This window comes from Lipotes vexillifer, unplaced genomic scaffold (genome assembly GCF_000442215.2).
Source record: "Lipotes vexillifer unplaced genomic scaffold, Lipotes_vexillifer_v1.1 scaffold525, whole genome shotgun sequence".
Taxonomy (NCBI): Eukaryota; Metazoa; Chordata; class Mammalia; order Artiodactyla; family Lipotidae; genus Lipotes; species Lipotes vexillifer.
In genome coordinates, this window is record NW_006786891.1 from 87,322 (window position 1) to 105,705 (window position 18,384).

The 18,384-nt window shown below is 35.6% G+C and overlaps 1 protein-coding gene across 3 annotated transcripts in view; it reads left to right on the plus strand.

Annotated features, from left to right (window-relative positions):
- TUT4 (terminal uridylyl transferase 4) overlaps positions 1-18,384 on the plus strand; it is a 120,072-nt gene that overhangs the window by 70,269 nt on the left and 31,419 nt on the right. For all 3 annotated transcript variants that reach the window (XM_007459605.1, XM_007459606.1, XM_007459607.1), the window contains exons 13-18: positions 6,893-7,593; positions 9,817-9,967; positions 13,357-13,443; positions 15,356-15,459; positions 18,125-18,182; positions 18,266-18,369. In XM_007459605.1, the coding sequence (XP_007459667.1) occupies positions 6,893-7,593; positions 9,817-9,967; positions 13,357-13,443; positions 15,356-15,459; positions 18,125-18,182; positions 18,266-18,369 (1,205 nt within the window). The remainder of the gene's footprint in view (positions 1-6,892; positions 7,594-9,816; positions 9,968-13,356; positions 13,444-15,355; positions 15,460-18,124; positions 18,183-18,265; positions 18,370-18,384) is intronic.

An 18,384-nucleotide genomic window follows, 5' to 3' on the forward strand; every position in this document is an offset into this window, starting at 1 on the left:
CCCTGTGCCATGCGGCTGCTTCCCACTAGCTATCTACCTTATGTTTGGTAGTGTATGTATGTCCATGCCTGTCTCTCGCCCTGTCACAGCTCACCCTTCCCCCCACCCCCGTATCCTCAAGTCTGTTCTCCAGTAGGTCTGTGTCTTTATTCCTGTCTTACCCCTAGGTTCTTCATGACATTTTTTTTTCTTAAGTTCCATATATATGTGTTAGCATACGGTATTTGTCTTTCTCTTTCTGACTTACTTCACTCTGTATGACAGACTCTAGGTCTATCCACCTCATTACAAATAACTCAATTTCGTTTCTTTTTATGGCTGAGTAATATTCCATTGTATATATGTGCCACATCTTCTTTATCCATTCATTCAATGATGGGCACTTAGGTTGTTTCCATCTCCGGGCTATTGTAAATAGAGCTGCAGTGAACATTTTGGTACATGACTCTTTTCGAATTTTGGTTTTCTCAGGGTATATGCCCAGTAGTGGGATTGCTGGGTCATATGGTAGTTCTATTTGTAGTTTTTTAAGGAACCTCCATACTGTTCTCCATAGTGGCTGAACCAATTCACATTCCCACCAGCAGTGCAAGAGTGTTCCCTTTTCTCCACACCCTCTCCAGCATTTATTGTTTCTAGATTTTTTGATGATGGCCATTCTGACTGGTGTGAGATGATATCTCATTGTAGTTTTGATTTGCATTTCTCTAATGATTAATGATGTTGAGCATTCTTTCATGTGTTTGTTGGCAGTCTGTATATCTTCTTTGGAGAAATGTCTATTTAGGTCTTCTGCCCATTTTTGGATTGGGTTGTTTATTTTTTTGTTATTGAGCTGCATGAGCTGCCTGTAAATTTTAGAGATTAATCCTTTGTCAGTTGATTCATTTGCAAATATTTTCTCCCATTCTGAGGGCTGTCTTTTGGTCTTGTTTATGGTTTCCTTTGCTGTGCAAAAGCTTTGAAGTTTCATTAGGTCCCATTTGTTTATTTTTGTTTTTATCTCCATTACTCTAGGAGATGGGTCAAGAAGGATCTTGCTGTGATTTATGTCATAGAGTGTTCTGCCTATGTTTTCCTCTAAGAGTTTGATAGTTTCTGGCCTTACATTTAGGTCTTTAATCCATTTTGAGCTTATTTTTGTGTATGGTGTTAGGGAGTGATCTAATCTCATACTTTTACATGTACCTGTCCAGTTTTCCCAGCACCACTTATTGAAGAGGCTGTCCTTTCTCCACTGTACGTTCCTGCCACCTTTATCAAAGATAAGGTGTCCATATGTGCGTGGGTTTATCTCTGGGCTTTCTATCCTATTCCATTGATCTATCTTTCTGTTTTTGTGCCAGTACCATACTGTCTTGATTACTGTAGCTTTGTAGTATAGTCTGAAGTCAGGCAGCCTGATTCCTCCAGCTCCATTTTTTGTTCTCAAGATTGCTTTGGCTATTCGGGGTCTTTTGTGTTTCCATACAAATTGTGAAATTTTTTGTTCTAGTTCTGTGAAAAATGCCAGTGGTAGTTTGATAGGGATTGCATTGAATCTATAGATTGCTTTGGGAAGTAGAGTCATTTTCACAATGTTGATTCTTCCAATCCAAGAACATGGTATATCTCTCCATCTGTTTGTATCATCTTTAATTTCTTTCATCAGTGTCTTATAATTTTCTGCATACAGGTCTTTTGTCTCCTTAGGTAGGTTTATTCCTAGATATTTTATTCTTTTTGTTGCAATGGTAAATGGGAGTGTTTTCTTGATTTCACTTTCAGATTTTTCATCATTAGTATATAGGAATGCCAGAGATTTCTGTGCATTAATTTTGTATCCTGCTACTTTACCAAATTCATTGATTAGCTCTAGTAGTTTTCTGGTAGCATCTTTAGGATTCTCTATGTATAGTATCATGTCATCTGCAAACAGTGACAGCTTTACTTCTTCTTTTCCGATTTGGATTCCTTTTATTTCCTTTTCTTCTCTGATTGCTGTGGCTAAAACTTCCAAAACTATGTTGAATAAGAGTGGTGAGAGTGGGCAACCTTGTCTTGTTCCTGACCTTAGTGGAAATGCTTTCAGTTTTTCGCCATTGAGGATGATGTTGGCTGTGGGCTTGTCATATACGGCCTTTATTATATTGAGGAAAGTTCCCTCTACACCTACTTTCTGCAGGGTTTTTATCATAAATGGGTGTTGAATTTTGTCAAAAGCTTTCTCTGCATCTATTGAGATGATCATATGGTTTTTCTCCTTCAATTTGTTAATATGGTTAATCACATTGATAGATTTGCGTATATTGAAGAATCCTTGCATTCCTGGAATAAACCCCACTTGATCATGGTGTATGATCCTTTTAATGTGCTGTTGGATTCTGTTTGCTAGTATTTTGTTGAGGATTTTTGCATCTATGTTCATCAGTGATATTGGCCTGTAGTTTTCTTTCTTTGTGACATCCTTGTCTGGTTTTGGTATCAAGGTGATGGTGGCCTCGTAGAATGAGTTTGGGAGTGTTCCTCCCTCTGCTATATTTTGGAAGAGTTTGAGAAGAATAGGTGTTAGCTCTTCTCTAAATGTTTGATAGAATTCGCCTGTGAAGCCATCTGGTCCTGGGCTTTTGTTTGTTGGAAGATTTTTAATCACAGTTTCAATTTCAGTGTTTGTGATTGGTCTGTTCATATTTTCTATTTCTTCCTGATTCAGTCTTGGCAGTTTGTGCATTTCTAAGAATTTGTCCATTTCTTCCAGATTGTCCATTTTATTGGCATAGAGTTGCTTGTAGTAATCCCTCATGATTTTTTGTATTTCTGCAGTGTCAGTTGTTACTTCTCCTTTTTCATTTCTGATTCTATTGATTTGAGTCTTCTCCCTTATTTTCTTGATGAGTCTGGCTAATGGTTTATCAATTTTGTTAATCTTCTCAAAGAACCAGCTTTTAGTTTTATTGATCTTTGCTATTGTTTCCTTCATTTCTTTTTCATTTATTTCTGATCTGATTTTTATGATTTCTTTCCTTCTGCTAACTCTGGGGTTTTTTTGTTCTTCTTTCTCTAATTGCTTGAGGTGCAAGGTTAGGTTGTTTATTCGAGATGTTTCCTGCTTCTTAAGGTGGGCTTGTATTGCTATAAACTTCCCTCTTAGAACTGCTTTTGCTGCATCCCATAGGTTTTGGGTCGTTGTATCTCCATTGTCATTTGTTTCTAGGTATTTTTTAATTTCCTCTTTGATTTCTTCAGTGATCACTTCGTTACTAAGTAGTGTATTGTTTAGCCTCCATGTGTTTGTATTTTTTACTGCTCTTTTCCTATAATTGATATCTAATCTCATGGCGTTGTGGTCGGAAAAGATACTTGATATAATTTCAATTTTCTTAAATTTACCAAGGCTTGATTTGTGACCCAAGATATGATCTATCCTGGAGAATGTTCCATGAGCACTTGAGAAAAATGTGTATTCTGTTGTTTTTGGATGGAGTGTCCTATAAATATCAATTAAGTCCATCCTGTTTAATGTATCATTTAAAGCTTGTGTTTCCTTATTTATTTTCATTTTGGATGATCTGTCCATTGGTGAAAGTGGGGTGTTGAAGTCCCCTACTATGAATGTGTTACTGTCGATTTCCCCTTTTATGGCTGCTAGTTTTTGCCTTATGTATTGAGGTGCTCCTATGTTGGGTGCATAAATATTTACAATTGTTATATCTTCTTCTTGGATCGATCCCTTAATCATTATGTAGTGTCCTTCTTTGTCTCTTCTGATAGTCCTTATTTTAAAGTCTATTTTGTCTGATATGAGAATTGCTACTCCAGCTTTCTTTTGGTTTCCATTTGCATGGAATATCTTTTTCCATCCCCTTACTTTCAGTCTGTATGTGTCTCTAGGTCTGAAGTGGGTCTCTTGTAGACAGCATATATATGGGTCTTGTTTTTGTATCCATTCAGCCAATCTGTGTCTTTTGGTGGGAGCATTTAGTCCATTTACATTTAAGGTAATTATCGATATGTATGTTCCTATTCCCATTTTCTAAATTGTTTTGGGTTCGTTATTATAGGACTTTTCCTTCTCTTGTGTTTTTGTCTAGAGAAGTTCCTTTAGCATTTGTTGTAAAGCTGGTTTGGTGGTGCTGAACTCTCTCAGCTTTTGCTTGTCTGTAAAGGTTTTAATTTCTCCATCAAATCTGAATGAGATCCTTGCTGGGTAGAGTAATCTTGGTTGCAGGTTTTTCTCCTTCATCACTTTCAGTATGTCCTGCCACTCCCTTCTGGCTTGTAGAGTTTCTGCTGAGAGATCAGCTGTTAACCTTATGGGGATTCCCTTGTGTGTTATTTGTTGTTTTTCCCTTGCTGCTTTTAATATGCTTTCTTTGTATTTAGTTTTTGACAGTTTGATTAATATGTGTCTTGGCGTATTTCTCCTTGAATTTATCCTGTATGGGACTCTCTGTGCTTCCTGGACTTGATTAACGATTTCCTTTCCCATATTAGGGAAGTTTTCAACTATAATCTCTTCAAATATTTTCTCAGTCCCTTTCTTTTTCTCTTCTTCTTCTGGAACCCCTATAATTCGAATGTTGGTGCGTTTAATGTTGTCCCAGAGGTCTCTGAGACTGTCCTCAGTTCTTTTCATTCTTTTTTCTTTATTCTGCTCTGCAGTAGTTATTTCCACTATTTTATCTTCCAGGTCACTTATCCGTTCTTCTGCCTCATTTATTCTGCTATTGATCCCATCTAGAGTATTTTTCATTTCATTTATTGTGTTGTTCATCATTGTCTGTTTCATCTTTATTTCTTCTAGGTCCTTGTTAACTGCTTCTTGCATTTTGTCCATTCTATTTCCAAGATTTTGGATCATCTTTACTATCATTATTCTGAACTCTTTTTCAGGTAGACTGCCTATTTCCTCTTCATTTGTTAGGTCTGGTGGGTTTTTATCCTGCTCCTTCATCTGCTGTGTGTTTTTCTGTCTTCTCATTTTGCTTATCTTACTGTGATTGGGTTCACCTTTTTGCAGGCTGCAAGTTCGTAGCTCCCGTTGTTTTTGATGTCTGTCTCCAGTGGCTAAGGTTGGTTCAGTGCGTTGTGTAGGCTTCCTGGTGGAGGGGACTAGTGGCTGTGTTGTGGTGTATGAGGCTAGATCTTGTCTCTCTAGTGGGCAGGTCCACGTCTGGTGGTGTGTTTTGGGGTGTCTGTGGACGTCTTATGATTTTAGGCAGCCTCTCTGCTAGTGGGTGGGGTTGTGTTCCTGTTTTGCTATATGGTTGGCATAGGTTGTCCAGCAGTGTAGCTTGCTGGTCGTTGAGTGAAGCTGGGTGCTGGTGTTGAGATGGAGATCTCTGGGAGATTTTCGCCGTTTGATATTATGTGGGGCTGGGAGGTCTCTTCTTGACGAGTGTTCTGAAGTTGGCTCTCCCACCTCAGAGGCAGAGTCCTGACTCCTGGCTGGAGCAGCAAGAGCCTTTCATCCACTCGGCTGCCTGGAGAAAGGCCCTGGAGTGACACCCGACTGTGTGCAGCTATCGGTGGGGAGGACATCTAAAGTATAATCTTAAAATCCAGTTTTTCATTGTCTTGTGAAGTACCTCATTTATTAAATATGGCTAAGCTGAAGGAAAAAAGAACAATTGATGCTGACAAATAAGGTTTCACATCAAATCCCAAGAACATTAAGATCTTTAGAGATACAGAAATAAATTGTATGGCTTCTAAATTCTTAATAAAAAATTTATATTCCATAACATTTTGCTCACTTTTTATAGATAGGAAATGGAATTTCTGTCCATCATTTTAGTCTGTTTAGACTACACATTCTTCTCTTCCCTCCATTCTCTGCAGGGCTTCTCTACTGTGAGTTGGACTTACAAATATTCTCATTCACTGAAACACGTACTCACATCTTGTACTCGCTTACATATGGTATATAAATGAGCTCTGAAGTCTGCAGCCATCATAATTTCTCTCTGCCTTTTTTTCTTTTTTTTTTTTTTTTTCTTTTTTTTTTTAAAAAAGGGAAAAGGCTAAGTAAAGCTTTTAAAAGCCTATGGATTTAGATAACAGTAAAAAGTAACAGATGCCCCAGTCTTAACAATCTGAAGCCTGGCCTGTTAATCCTTTCACTTAATGATCTTCAGTAGTGGAGAGAATGTGTATTGTCTTTTGGGTGGCACTGTTCTTTTTTCCTGGGGCCTATTTGTATTTAAGGCTTATAAAATCCAAAAACCTGGAAACATTTTCAGAACTCTTCTGTGCTCTTAATAATGAGGATTCAGTTGACGCAAGCCTTTACAGCATAGCCATTTTAGACTGTATCAGAGTTTAAATTTTGGTTTAATTTTTACTTTCTTAGGTTTTTTTCTACTTTTTCTATTGTATCTCCTTCTTTCTCTCATTAATTTTCTGATATTACTGAAGTTAAATCTTAAAATCAGTGTAACTTGAAGCCTGGAGAGTTTTAGGCTATATTTTATTTGTTTAAATTGCAAGGAGTATATATAACTGAAGAATATTGTGACAAGAGATGAAAATTATTACTAGGTCTTGGAGCTTGAAAAATTTCATCAAAGACAATATAGGGAAGCATATTGGCATAGCTTTTCCTAGCAATTTCATCATTGAAATTTTGTAATTACTGAGTTGGCCTCCTCAGCCATCCTCTCATTAATTACCTTATTTTATTCTTTTCTCTCTTTTTCTTTTAGTTTTTAATTTCATGACAGAAACAAAGGAAAGATGTTGCTATTTTATTTCCACTACTCAGTTTGCAGGAAATCTCATTGGGAGCTTACCTTAGAAAAATTTTGGGAAAATGCACTCTGCTGACAATGTAGCTGTTTGTATAAGCTTGGAAATGTAGTTTGTTAATAGATTCTTAGCTACTGACCTTTTTTTTTTTTTTTTTTTTTACTAGATCCATTTTCAATCAAGAGGAATGTTGCACGGAGCTTAAACAGCCAGCTTGTTTATGAATATGTTGTGGAGAGATTCAGGGCAGCTTATCGGTATTTTGCCTGTCCTCAGAGGAAGGGTGGAAATAAATCTACAGTGGATTCCATGAAAAAAGAGAAGGGAAAAATAAGCAATAAGAAACCAGTGAAGTCTGAAAATATGGCATCCAGTTGTTGCATTCTACTTGGGGAAAGCACAGAAAAAATAAGTGCAGAAAGAGGTCAGCCTGATAAATATGAAGAAATGGAATGTACATCACAGAGATGTATTACTGAAGATGATAATTTGTTGATAAATGAACTAGATTTGGCTGAACATGGACAGGAATCTTCATCTCTTTCCACCAGTGAAAGCAGTGAATTAGAGCCAAAATCAATTAAGAAACAAGATGTTTTAGTACCTTCAGAAACTTGTTTTAAAAAGGAGCTCACCCAATGTAATTGCATTGATTGTAAATCCCCTGAACCAGATGAATCTGGTGGTATAGACTGCAGGTCAAATTTAGAAACAGAAAGTTCACATCACATTGTATGCACTGACACATCTGCTACCTCTTGCAACTGCAAAGCTACAGAAGATGCTTCTGACCTTAATGATGATGATAACCACCCCACCCAGGAATTATATTTTGTGTTTGATAAGTTTATTTTAACCTCTGGCAAGGTAGGATACAGTTTGTAAACAATCTGTAAGGTTTTGTGGTTGTTTTATGACTCTGTATTTATAGTTTTTAGATTCAGAAATGTAAAGATAGCTTCTATGATGGTAGACTATTGTTTTGGAATGGTATTTTGGTATATATGTTTCTTTTACTTTTTGTATTTTTGCCTGTAGTTGCCTTTTTTTTTTTTTTTTTTTAGCGGTACGCGGGCCTCTCACTGTTGTGGCCTCTCGCGTTGCGGAGCACAGGCTCTGGACGTGCAGGCTCAGCGGCCATGGCTCACGGGCCCAGCCGCTCCGCGGCATGTGGGGTCTTCCCAGGCCGGGGCATGAACCCAATGTCCCCTGCATCGGCAGGCAGACTCTCAACCTCTGCGCCACCAGGGAAGCCCCTGTAGTTGCCTTTTAAGAATGTATATGAAACCTGAAATGTTTCAGCACTCTATTACTAGTTGGTTTGCTTAACTTTCTCATATATGAAAGGATTCATCAGATATCTTATGAAAGTGAGTTTGGTAAAGGCAGCATATATTTTAAATTTTGCTGATTTTTTTTTTACATATGATTATATTTACTTCCACAAAGGAGAATACAGTGTCTGTAAACTTTAATAGTATTCTATTTTAAAGTTTTTTTGGTGGGGGTCAAAGGTTGGTATATAAACTTAACTAAAGATAGTTGAGTTAAAACTAAGATCAGGAACCAAAAAAAAAAATGAATTCAGATCCTGTTTCTGCCACTGAGCTTCTCTTTGGATTTTGGCATATCCCTTATGAGTTATAGGAGTCTTAACTTTTCCACTTTTAAAGTGGGATAGTCTGAACTTTAACTTGATAAATTATAGAAAATAAAAACCTGAGCGAGCAGAAAATAAGCTACTTTGTAACAGAAAATAATTTGTTAATAAAAGTTTTAGCTAAGTTACCTTGCTTCGAGTGTAGTGTACATAATTGAAATAGTATCAGCACCTAGGTTGAAAAAATGATTATATAGATAATGTGTAAATCAAGTAGAATACAAAAAAAAAACCCTGAAAAGTCATCAAGTTTTATTGATTTATCGATAATTGTTTATTGACAAGCTTTAGAATTTTTAAGCTAATTACTAAGCTGTGTTTCTTCATTCTTTGTAAGGATACTCTGTCCCATTTTGTTTAGGTTGTAGTATTTAGGGCATATGGACTACTAAAAAAGATGAAATAAATGGCAGATATTTAGAAAAGCCTCTTAGTAATATAACTGCAGTTTACGTTTCTTAATACTTTTTTTCCTGGAACCTTATCTTAGGGTAACTATTTCTCCAATTTTATTTCTCTCTCTAGTTATCTGTAACACTTTTCTAGAATTTTATGATAAATATGTCATTTTTTAAAAGCTGATAAAAATTTCTATGGTACTGTTAATTAGCCCACAGCACAGCATTCGCACAAAGAGAGGTTTCCGTATATATTTGGCTAGGTAAATGTCCAGGCTAACCCTGGAGGAAGAAGCTAAGTTCTTAGGCATATTACAATAAAGAAGAGAGTAGTGCTCTTCCTTAACCGTATGAGTGTTTTTTTCAAGTAGTTGGGATGAATTTTTACTGTTTTAGCCACCTGTCTGGTAGTCTGTTAGAATACATTTGAAATGGTGTTGCAGGGTTTGAAAGTTAAGTTTGTGGCTATTGCATAAGAGTTGTTCCTTGTATGAAGCTGAGTCACTTTTAGAGTTCAGCCCTTTAGTTTTTTGAGTACCATGCTAATGTAATGAAATTGAACCAGCTAGTCAAGCAGTGGTTCTATAAATGACTGACTCTGAAGATAGAAAATGTTTCAAGTGAAATGAAAGGTGCCACTTGAAATTTCTTTATAATCTACTTTGTTAAAGACCTTAATAGGTTAAAATGTGATGTATGCATTTCATTTTGGGAGCTGATCACACTGTTTGAATTAAACTATACCTTTTGTATCTCCTGGTATTTCCTTTATTTTACATCTTCAGGTAAATCTAATCCTTGGTAATATCATTTTAGTGGAGAAGAAAATTAGTGGTTGGCTCAAAATGTGTTTTGTTTTTTTTTACATTTAATACTGAATTTCATTAACATGCTTTTCTTTTTAACCTCTTGAAAGTGCAGGTTATCAGACTGAGTTGCATAAAAGTTTCTTTTTGTACTGCTTTATAAGTGATAATAAAGTCCCTCAATAGTTTATTTGATTATTAGATTCTTTTTTTAACCTTTGTATAGCCGCCAACAATAGTATGCAGCATCTGCAAAAAGGATGGCCATTCAAAAAATGATTGCCCAGAGGATTTCAGGAAAATTGATCTAAAGCCTCTACCACCAATGACAAATCGATTTCGGGAAATACTTGATTTAGTATGTAAAAGATGTTTCGGTAAGTCTTTTATTACTAGAACTACTTCCTAAGACTAGATTATTTCTTAGATTTTGAATATTTATTTTCTTATTTGAAAATAGTTTGCTTACATTTTGTTTGGGTAGAGGTTTTTAAATAGTTTAGAGACCCAACCACATATATTTATTAAATGCCTACTGTGTGCAAGGCACAGTGGTGAATGCCAAGGGGAATGCAGAGTCCATCGTGTTGCTTTTAAGGATCTTGGACTCTGGATTTGTGCTGTCTAATATGGTGGTCACTAGATATATGTGTCTATTTAAATTTAAATTAGCTAAAATAAAATAAAAAATTAAATTACTCAGTTATACTAGTCACACCTCAGGTATTGAGTAGCTACATGTGGCTAGTGGCTACTGCATTGGACAGTCTGGATAGAGAACATTACCATCATTGCAATTTTCTTGCACAGTGTTACTCTAAATGGTTGTATAAGACATGTATGAAACTTGCCATAATTGGAAGCAGAATGTGTTACATTCTATAGCAGTGGTAAACAAAATGCAGTTCAGTCAGACACAATTAATTTTAACTGGAGTGGGTCAGAGGAATTGGAGTTAATGATGTGGCATTTGAGATGGACTGCATTTTCCGATATAAGAGATTATGCATAAAAGCATAGGGTGTAGTATTTGTTTGAGAGAATAATTGCCTTAAATTCGGTAGAGTATAAGAAAGGTAATAGAGGGAGATAAGGTTATAAAGATTTGGGTAAAGCCTTACATACCATTTTTCAATAAACATTTATGGTGTACCTGGAATAAACCTTCACTCAGCAAACATTTTTTAAGTACTTACTGCGTCCCAGGTAAGATAAAGTTTCTGATGTCATAACATTAGTTCTCCATTGTATTCCCTCCTTTCTACCCTTCCTTATGTTGACCTCCTGCCAGGCAACTACTTATCTGCTTTTGGTCACTATAGATTACTTGGAATTTTTCTAGAGTTCTAGGTAAATAGAATCACATGGAATGTACTTTTTTTTTTTTTGATGAGGGTATCTGGCTTCTTTAACTTGGCATAGTTATTTTAAGATTCATCTATGCTGTGATGTGTACTGGTGGTTCATTTCTTTTTATTGCCGAGTTGTGTTCTGTTGTGTGGCTATACCACAATTTGTTTACCACTCACTTGTTGATAAATATTTTGTTTGTTTCTAAATTTTGGCTGTTATAAATAAATATACTGTGTACATTCATGTATGAGTCTGAGTATGGACATATGTTTTAATTTCTCTTGGGTAAATACCTAGGAGTTGAATGGCTGGACCATGGCACATTCTTCTTTAACAGCTTTATTAAGATATAATTCACTACATTTGTTTTTATTTATTGAGTCATATATTTATCTCAGTATGGACTCATAGATGTATTATACTTTGGGTTATAATCCAATACTACTATTTTTGTTGCCCAAATTGTTCCCAATTTGGCTGTTGGGAGTGCTTTCATTTGGTTCCTGTGACCTTTTGATATATTCCCATCAGTGTGTGGAGTTTTTTGGTTTCTTTTTGTTGTTGTTGTTAGTTTGTTCCTTTGTATTTTAGCACTTTCTTACTTTCTGGCCCTGCAAGATACTCCAGGATCATCATGTAAATTTCTGTCTCGGTCCTAGAATTAGACATTTTCCCAAAGATCCCTGGTTCCTTTATTGGAGAATGGTGTTAGAGTGCTTGTTGTGTTACTGGGTATTGTTGTTTCTAGGTCCTCTCCAAGCAAGAAAATTTATGTGTGTATACTAATCCATGTGTATACACATATCTATAAATATTTCCATGTGACCATCTTACCTTTATTAAGCTAAGCATGACTTTGTACTGATGTCTCCAAGTCTAATACATTACCACATGGCTCTTTCTAGCCTCCTCTTTCTGATTATCTGTAAATGTTCAACTCCAACAGTGAGAAACCTGGCTCCCACCATGTGCCACCCATTTATTTAATTGTTCCATTTCAGTACACATGTATAGCATTATCAGAACTGTTATCCTATACCCTGATGGGAAGCAACTTTATCAATTAGAGTACAGTGCTTATGTGTAGTTCCTTTAACCCTTAGTCTTACATACTCCACTTATTTTCAAAGTTAGATTAGTGCCTTCCCCCCTCAACTCCCTTGAGTGAAGTTTTCTTATACATTTATAATGTAGCTGGATTCTTTGTTATAGACTGCATTCCATCCTGAGATTCCCTGACCTCCTAGATGATTTTTAAAAATATGCATACCATAAAGTTGACTCTTTGTACTGCAGAGTTCTGTTGGTGTTTACAAGTGCATCATGTTATATATTACCATTAGAGTATCACACAGAATAGTTTCTCCAATCCAAAAAAAAAAATCACCTGTATATCAGCTATTGAGCTTGCAACCACTGATGATGCATTTGTTTTTCAAAAGCTGAATATTAATTTAATTCCTTGCCATATTAACTCTTGGGTATGAGTCTGGAGGAGGAGATAGGAAAAAAAAGATTATTCTTAAGGAGTGTATGATCTTATTTGGAAAAAGAGATAGGAAAAAAAAAAGACTATTCTTGGGCTTCCCTGGTGGTGCAGTGGTTAAGAATCCGCCTGCCAGTGCAGGGGACATAGGTTCGAGCCCTGGTCCGGGAGGATCCCACATGCCGCGGAGCTGCTGGGCCCGTGAGCCACAACTACTGAGCCCACGCTCTGCAACGAGAGAAGCCCCCGCTCGCGGCAACTAGAGAAAGCCCGCGTGCAGCAACGAAGACCCAACACAGCCAGAAATCAATAAATAAAATAAAATAGTTAAGTAAAAAAATATATATTTAAAAAAAAAGACTATTCTTAAGGAGTGTATGGTCTTATTTGGAAAAATAAGATGACTATAAATGAAATAACTAGAAAACTGGAAGGACAGTATAAACTAAACTGGCAAGTGGTTTGAAGAACTAAGGAAATTCAATTAAGGAGAGGTCATTAAAGGCCATGATTGGACAAAGAAGCTTATACGGAAGGTATGAATCTTGACCAGGCATTTGAGGGAACTGTTAGATTTGATTGAGTTGGGTACCTAGTGTAACAGTATGAGAATAGTCTTAACAGGAGGGGAAAAACCAGCATGTATATGGGAGAGAGGGGATTGTTTGAAAAAAATTAAATAATTTGTAGAAGAAAGTATATCTTGTAGCTGTTTCACAGGGAAAATTATCATGTGAAATGTACATAGATCTGTAAAGTTATTTTTCTGTTCTTTCTCTGCTCCTTCTTTCCCCAGTAACATTTATGATTTTAATGTCAGAGTCAACAAATAATGAAGAAAAGTAAAGTTTTTAGGGTAGAAAATTGAAGACATTTTCAGATTTCATTCTCCTTACTTTTCTTTTTCCTTTTCTTTTTTTAACTTAGATGAATTGTCACCACCTTTTTCTGAACAACACAACAGGGAGCAAATTTTAATTGGCTTGGAAAAGTTTATTCAAAAAGAATATGATGGTATGTTGTATGTCAAAGTTGATTGCTTTTGTTATTATAGTTACCTGGTCTGAGTTTCATTTGTTTAAAAAGTGTTTATTGCATGTTATATGTTAGGTACTATTCTAGGTGCTGGGGATACAGTGCTAACAAAAGAGGTGAAACCAGCTCTCATGAAGCTTATATTAAGAGGGATGACAGATAGTCAACTGACAAGTAAATAATATATCAGGAAATAATAAACACTGTTAAAGTACAGAAGTTAGAATGATAGTGATGAGGTGTTACTGTAGTTCTCTCTGATAAGGTGACATTTGAGCAGAGCCATTAATAATATAAAGGAGCAAATTATTATGAATATTCAAGGAGAGAACATTCGAGAGAGAAGCAGCAGCAAGTACAATACCCCATGACTCAATTATATTTGACATGCTTGAAAGTTAGTGTGGCTTGAGTGGAGTGTGTGAGGTAGACTGTAATAGAAAGGTGAGATCAGAGAGTTAACCTAGAGTTTAGATCATTAGAGTCTTATAGGTATTGGTAGAAGGACTTTGAATTTTATTTTGAATGTCTAATGAGAAGGCTTCTGGAGGGTTTTAACACATAAGTGACATGATCTGAGAGAATGGAGTACAGGTCCATAAGAATAGAAGCAAGCAGAACATTTAAGAAGCTGTTGCATAAGTTCAGATGAGACGTAATAGTGATTTGGAAGAGTAGGTGAGAAGTGATTAGATTGAGGATATATTTTGAATGTAGAGTCAACAGGATTTGCTGATGCATTACATGTTAGATGTGACAAAAAGAAAGGAGTCAAGGATGGTTTCAGGATTTTTCCTTCACTGGTTGGGTGGTGCTATTTAATTGAGATGGCAAAAAAATAGCAGAAGGGGGCAGGTTTTGGGCATGAGGTAAAGAATCAAGAGTTCTGCGGCCAAATATTTTAGAAAAGAATGAAGAGTTGATTTATAATCAGAATGAACTTATACCTTTAAAATATGATCTGTTTTGTGCTACAGGATTCTATTTTTAATTATATTTGCTAGTGTATAAAGTATTGACCAAATCTAAGTTCTTGTTATATTAAACCCATGCACTTTTTATTTGCTGATGAATGTAGCTTCTTTTATATCTCTCAGTTGTCATTGATTTCAAGTAGGGCATCAGAACTGAATAGGAGGATTAAGTTGGAAAATACAGAATTTGTTATCTAAATATGTAGGCTACAAGTATTAATAGGGAGAATAATCCAGTCTTGTTAAGCCACAGCTTATTGAGTGACACTAATAAGCATGAAAGAATAACCCTAATAATATATATATATAAATATTATTATATATATAACTATATATATAATAATTGTATATATAATTTATATCAAATAGATTAATCCCTCACTTTAGAGGAGAATTAATTCTATATACTAAGGTGATATTTGTAAAACTACTTGAATTGTGCCCTGAAGAAACTAGTTTATTTCTAAGAGATAAATCTCTAAATATTGATCTTAACTATTGGTATTGATGTTGAGAATGAATAAAAGTAGATGAGTTTATGAGGTTGTTAAGTTGGAAGAAGGTAAAAAACTTGGTAAGTGTTTGGATGTGAAAGTTGAGAGGTGTTAAGAACCACATGTATATTTCTGAATAATAGTAGGTTTGAGGTGAGGTTGCTAGTTTAGTTTTGACTTGTTGAATTTATGATGTCTGTGGAAAAATGGGAAAAGCAGTTAGATACATGGGTGTGAGATTCTGGGGAGAATACCTGGGCTTTAGGTGAGTGTTTTGGAATTTCTCAGTGTATCTGCTAATGGTAGATAATTTAAGCTGTGGAATTGGATAAGATTATCCTGTGGTAGGCCATTAGTAGTTAATAGAAGACTCCCCTTTCCTGATAATTATAAAACTTCTGACTTTTGTTTTCCTTTGCTTAGAAAAGGCAAGATTGTGCTTATTTGGCTCTTCTAAGAATGGATTTGGATTTCGTGATAGTGATCTGGATATTTGTATGACCCTTGAAGGCCACGAAAATGCAGAGGTAAGAGTTAGTGTTTGGAAAGTGATGTGGAAGTTTATTTTCTTCTAGTGATGAGTCTGTTTTTAATTTTATATGTAGAATTGATAAAAATGTAAGGTGTCATTCTTTGTATAAATATATTAGCAATAGCAGTGTTTGAAATGTAAAAGCACTAGCATTATCATTTTGAAGACATTCAAGTATTTAACTAAATTTACTGTTTCAGTGATTTTATAATGTAAAAACCATGTCACAGATAGTTACAAGTGCTTTTTAATGAATTTGTGGAAAAAATATATCATAGAGTTGGAATTCTTTTCATTAGAGCCAATGAAAAACTGTTGCTTCAGTTTGGTAGTAAACATTGATCTCACTTACTCTGTCTTTTCATATCTCTTCCATTAGGTGATGTCTCTGTATCACTAAAGATAGAAAATAAAGGTGGACATTTAATTTATAAATGGATTGTGTTCTGCAAGTTGATTATAATTTGGGGGTACTCAAAATACATTTTTTTCCGTAGAAGCATAGTTATAAATTCTGTGTTCTAGGCTAGCTTTTAGAAACTCATTTTGGGTGGGGAAGGGAACTAACATTTGAGCCCCCAGTATACACTTATACATACATTATCTCATTTCATACAACCACCTTCGAGGTAGATAATTTCCCCCATTTTACAGATGAGGAAACTGAGTCTTTGAGAGATAAACTGACTTGCTCAAGTTCACACAGCTAGTAAATGTTGGAGCCGGGATTCGTACCCAGGTCTGTCTGACTCCAGAGTTCATGCTCTTTCCATTGTATCCCACTGCTTCTCTGTAATTTATTTAACCCATAATGTAGTTGAAATATAGTACTAATAGTACTGTAGAACCTAACCCCTACTTTCTGAAATTGAAAGCTTTCTGAGTTCCACCATGAGATGCCAGGAGCAAACCTTCCCCCAGAGCAGTCTCAGCAGTGAGAGTGGGTACTTATGTTTTCCTTTTTTGTGTACCAGGCCTCAACAGTGGGAATGAGATTGTCTGAGCTCCAGTAAAGAAAGGGACTGAATGGACAGGGAAGAAGTGTCCCAGGCCTTCCTAGCAGCAACTAGAAAAGGAGGGTATCTCTGTAGTTGCTCGTTTCTTTAACAGCATAGCTGTTGGTATTTATGTTTCAAAATCAGGGACTGCTTGCAAGATTGGGGTGAGGCCAAGCTTCTGGCATCTTTAGTGGTGTCAGTATAGCCTCTGTTGTATTATAAAATAATTCAGCAGAATAGTGTACCTGTGCATTTCTGAAATAGTTTTTTCAAAAGGTGTTTTTTAAATTGTTAGAACCCAAGAAAAGATGGCAGTGATACCTGGTAGATGCTTATTTCTGGTCCTAAGAAATTGCTTCTGGTGTTAATTAATATCTTTTTGTTCTATAAAGAAAATGAAAAGTTATAAATTTTTTAGTTCTCCTTAACCCACTTCTACTCAATGCCATCTCCTTGGAAAGAGGCTTCCCCTTTCCATTCTGAAGAGCAGGAATTGAGGGAATAGGAAGTGGTTTTTACCCAGGAAGGAGGTTAGGGTTTTAGGTCCCTTCTATGTAAAATTTAATAATCAGACGTCTCATCACCAAGGGTTTGTATACTATATATTACCTGTGCCATTCACTCTGGAAAGTTGAAACAATGAAAATGAGTAAATTATTTTCTTCCAGATGAGCCATAATGGAAACTTTTAATTTAGTGTAAATTGTATCTTTGTATAATAAAGAGAAAAACAACCTCTTGTATTATGTGTTAATTCTAAAGATTCCCTTGAAATCCCCAGGTTAAGCTGCAATGACTACTGCTCTCTTGTAGCTAAAAAGAGCATGTTGGGGATATGCAAAAGTGATTTTAGTAGTAGATGTGGGCATTGAGCTTAATCCAGTTAATTTATGCCATTATCTTCCTTGTTCCTTATATTAGGGTTATCATTACCATATCAGCTTTGCTGTCTAGTTTTTAAATAACCAACACATTTAAATTTGCAGAAGTAAGAGGGTTTTTTTGAAGAAGTAGGTGCTGGTAATAGTAGGATTATTCTTCTTTTCCTCATCAACATATGATAATAGATAGCTGACAGATTTAAAGTGGTACTTTGTATGAAGTATGCCGCTGAATGCTTTACATAGGTGTCTCATGTAATCCAGCTCCTTTATAAAAGAGTAGGAGTTGATGATTATCTTGATTTTATAAGTAGTATGAGGCTCAGAGGGGTTAAGGATCTGGTCAGAGTCACACAGCTAGTCAATACTTAGTTCAAGATTTGAATCCAGGTTTGTCTAAATTCACAGCCTATGTTCTTAATCACTATACTGTTTTGCCTTCACCAAACCCATCTGTAGTTTTTTATCCATGTATTTGAAAGCATTATTCTCCTGTTTTTGTGCTTCTCAAACTTTAATGTGGATGTGAATTACCTGGGAATGTTGTTACTATGCAGATTATGATTCAGTAGACCAGAGACTGGGATTCTCCATGTCTATCAAGTTTCCATGTGTTGGTGATACTGCAGGTCTATGGACCATGTTCTTTGACTAGCAAGGTTATATAGACTTCTGGCTGGAGATTTTAAGTGCTAATATTAAATGTCTAGATTAAAATAGAATTTGCACAAGACCAAGTTGAGTCAGACAGACTTTATTATTTATTTCTTTTGTTTTTTAGAAATTAAATTGTAAGGAAATAATTGAAAATTTGGCGAAAATTCTTAAGAGACATCCAGGTATGAACTTTAAAACAACAGAAAAATTTTTTAAATTTTATGAAAATTATTTAACCTAGTGAAGTTTTTTTTTTTAAAATCAGGTTTAAGAAACATTTTGCCTATAACTACTGCCAAAGTGCCTATAGTAAAATTTGAACACAGACGAAGTGGTTTAGAAGGCGATATCAGTTTATATAATACGTTGGTAAGTTTCACTGTC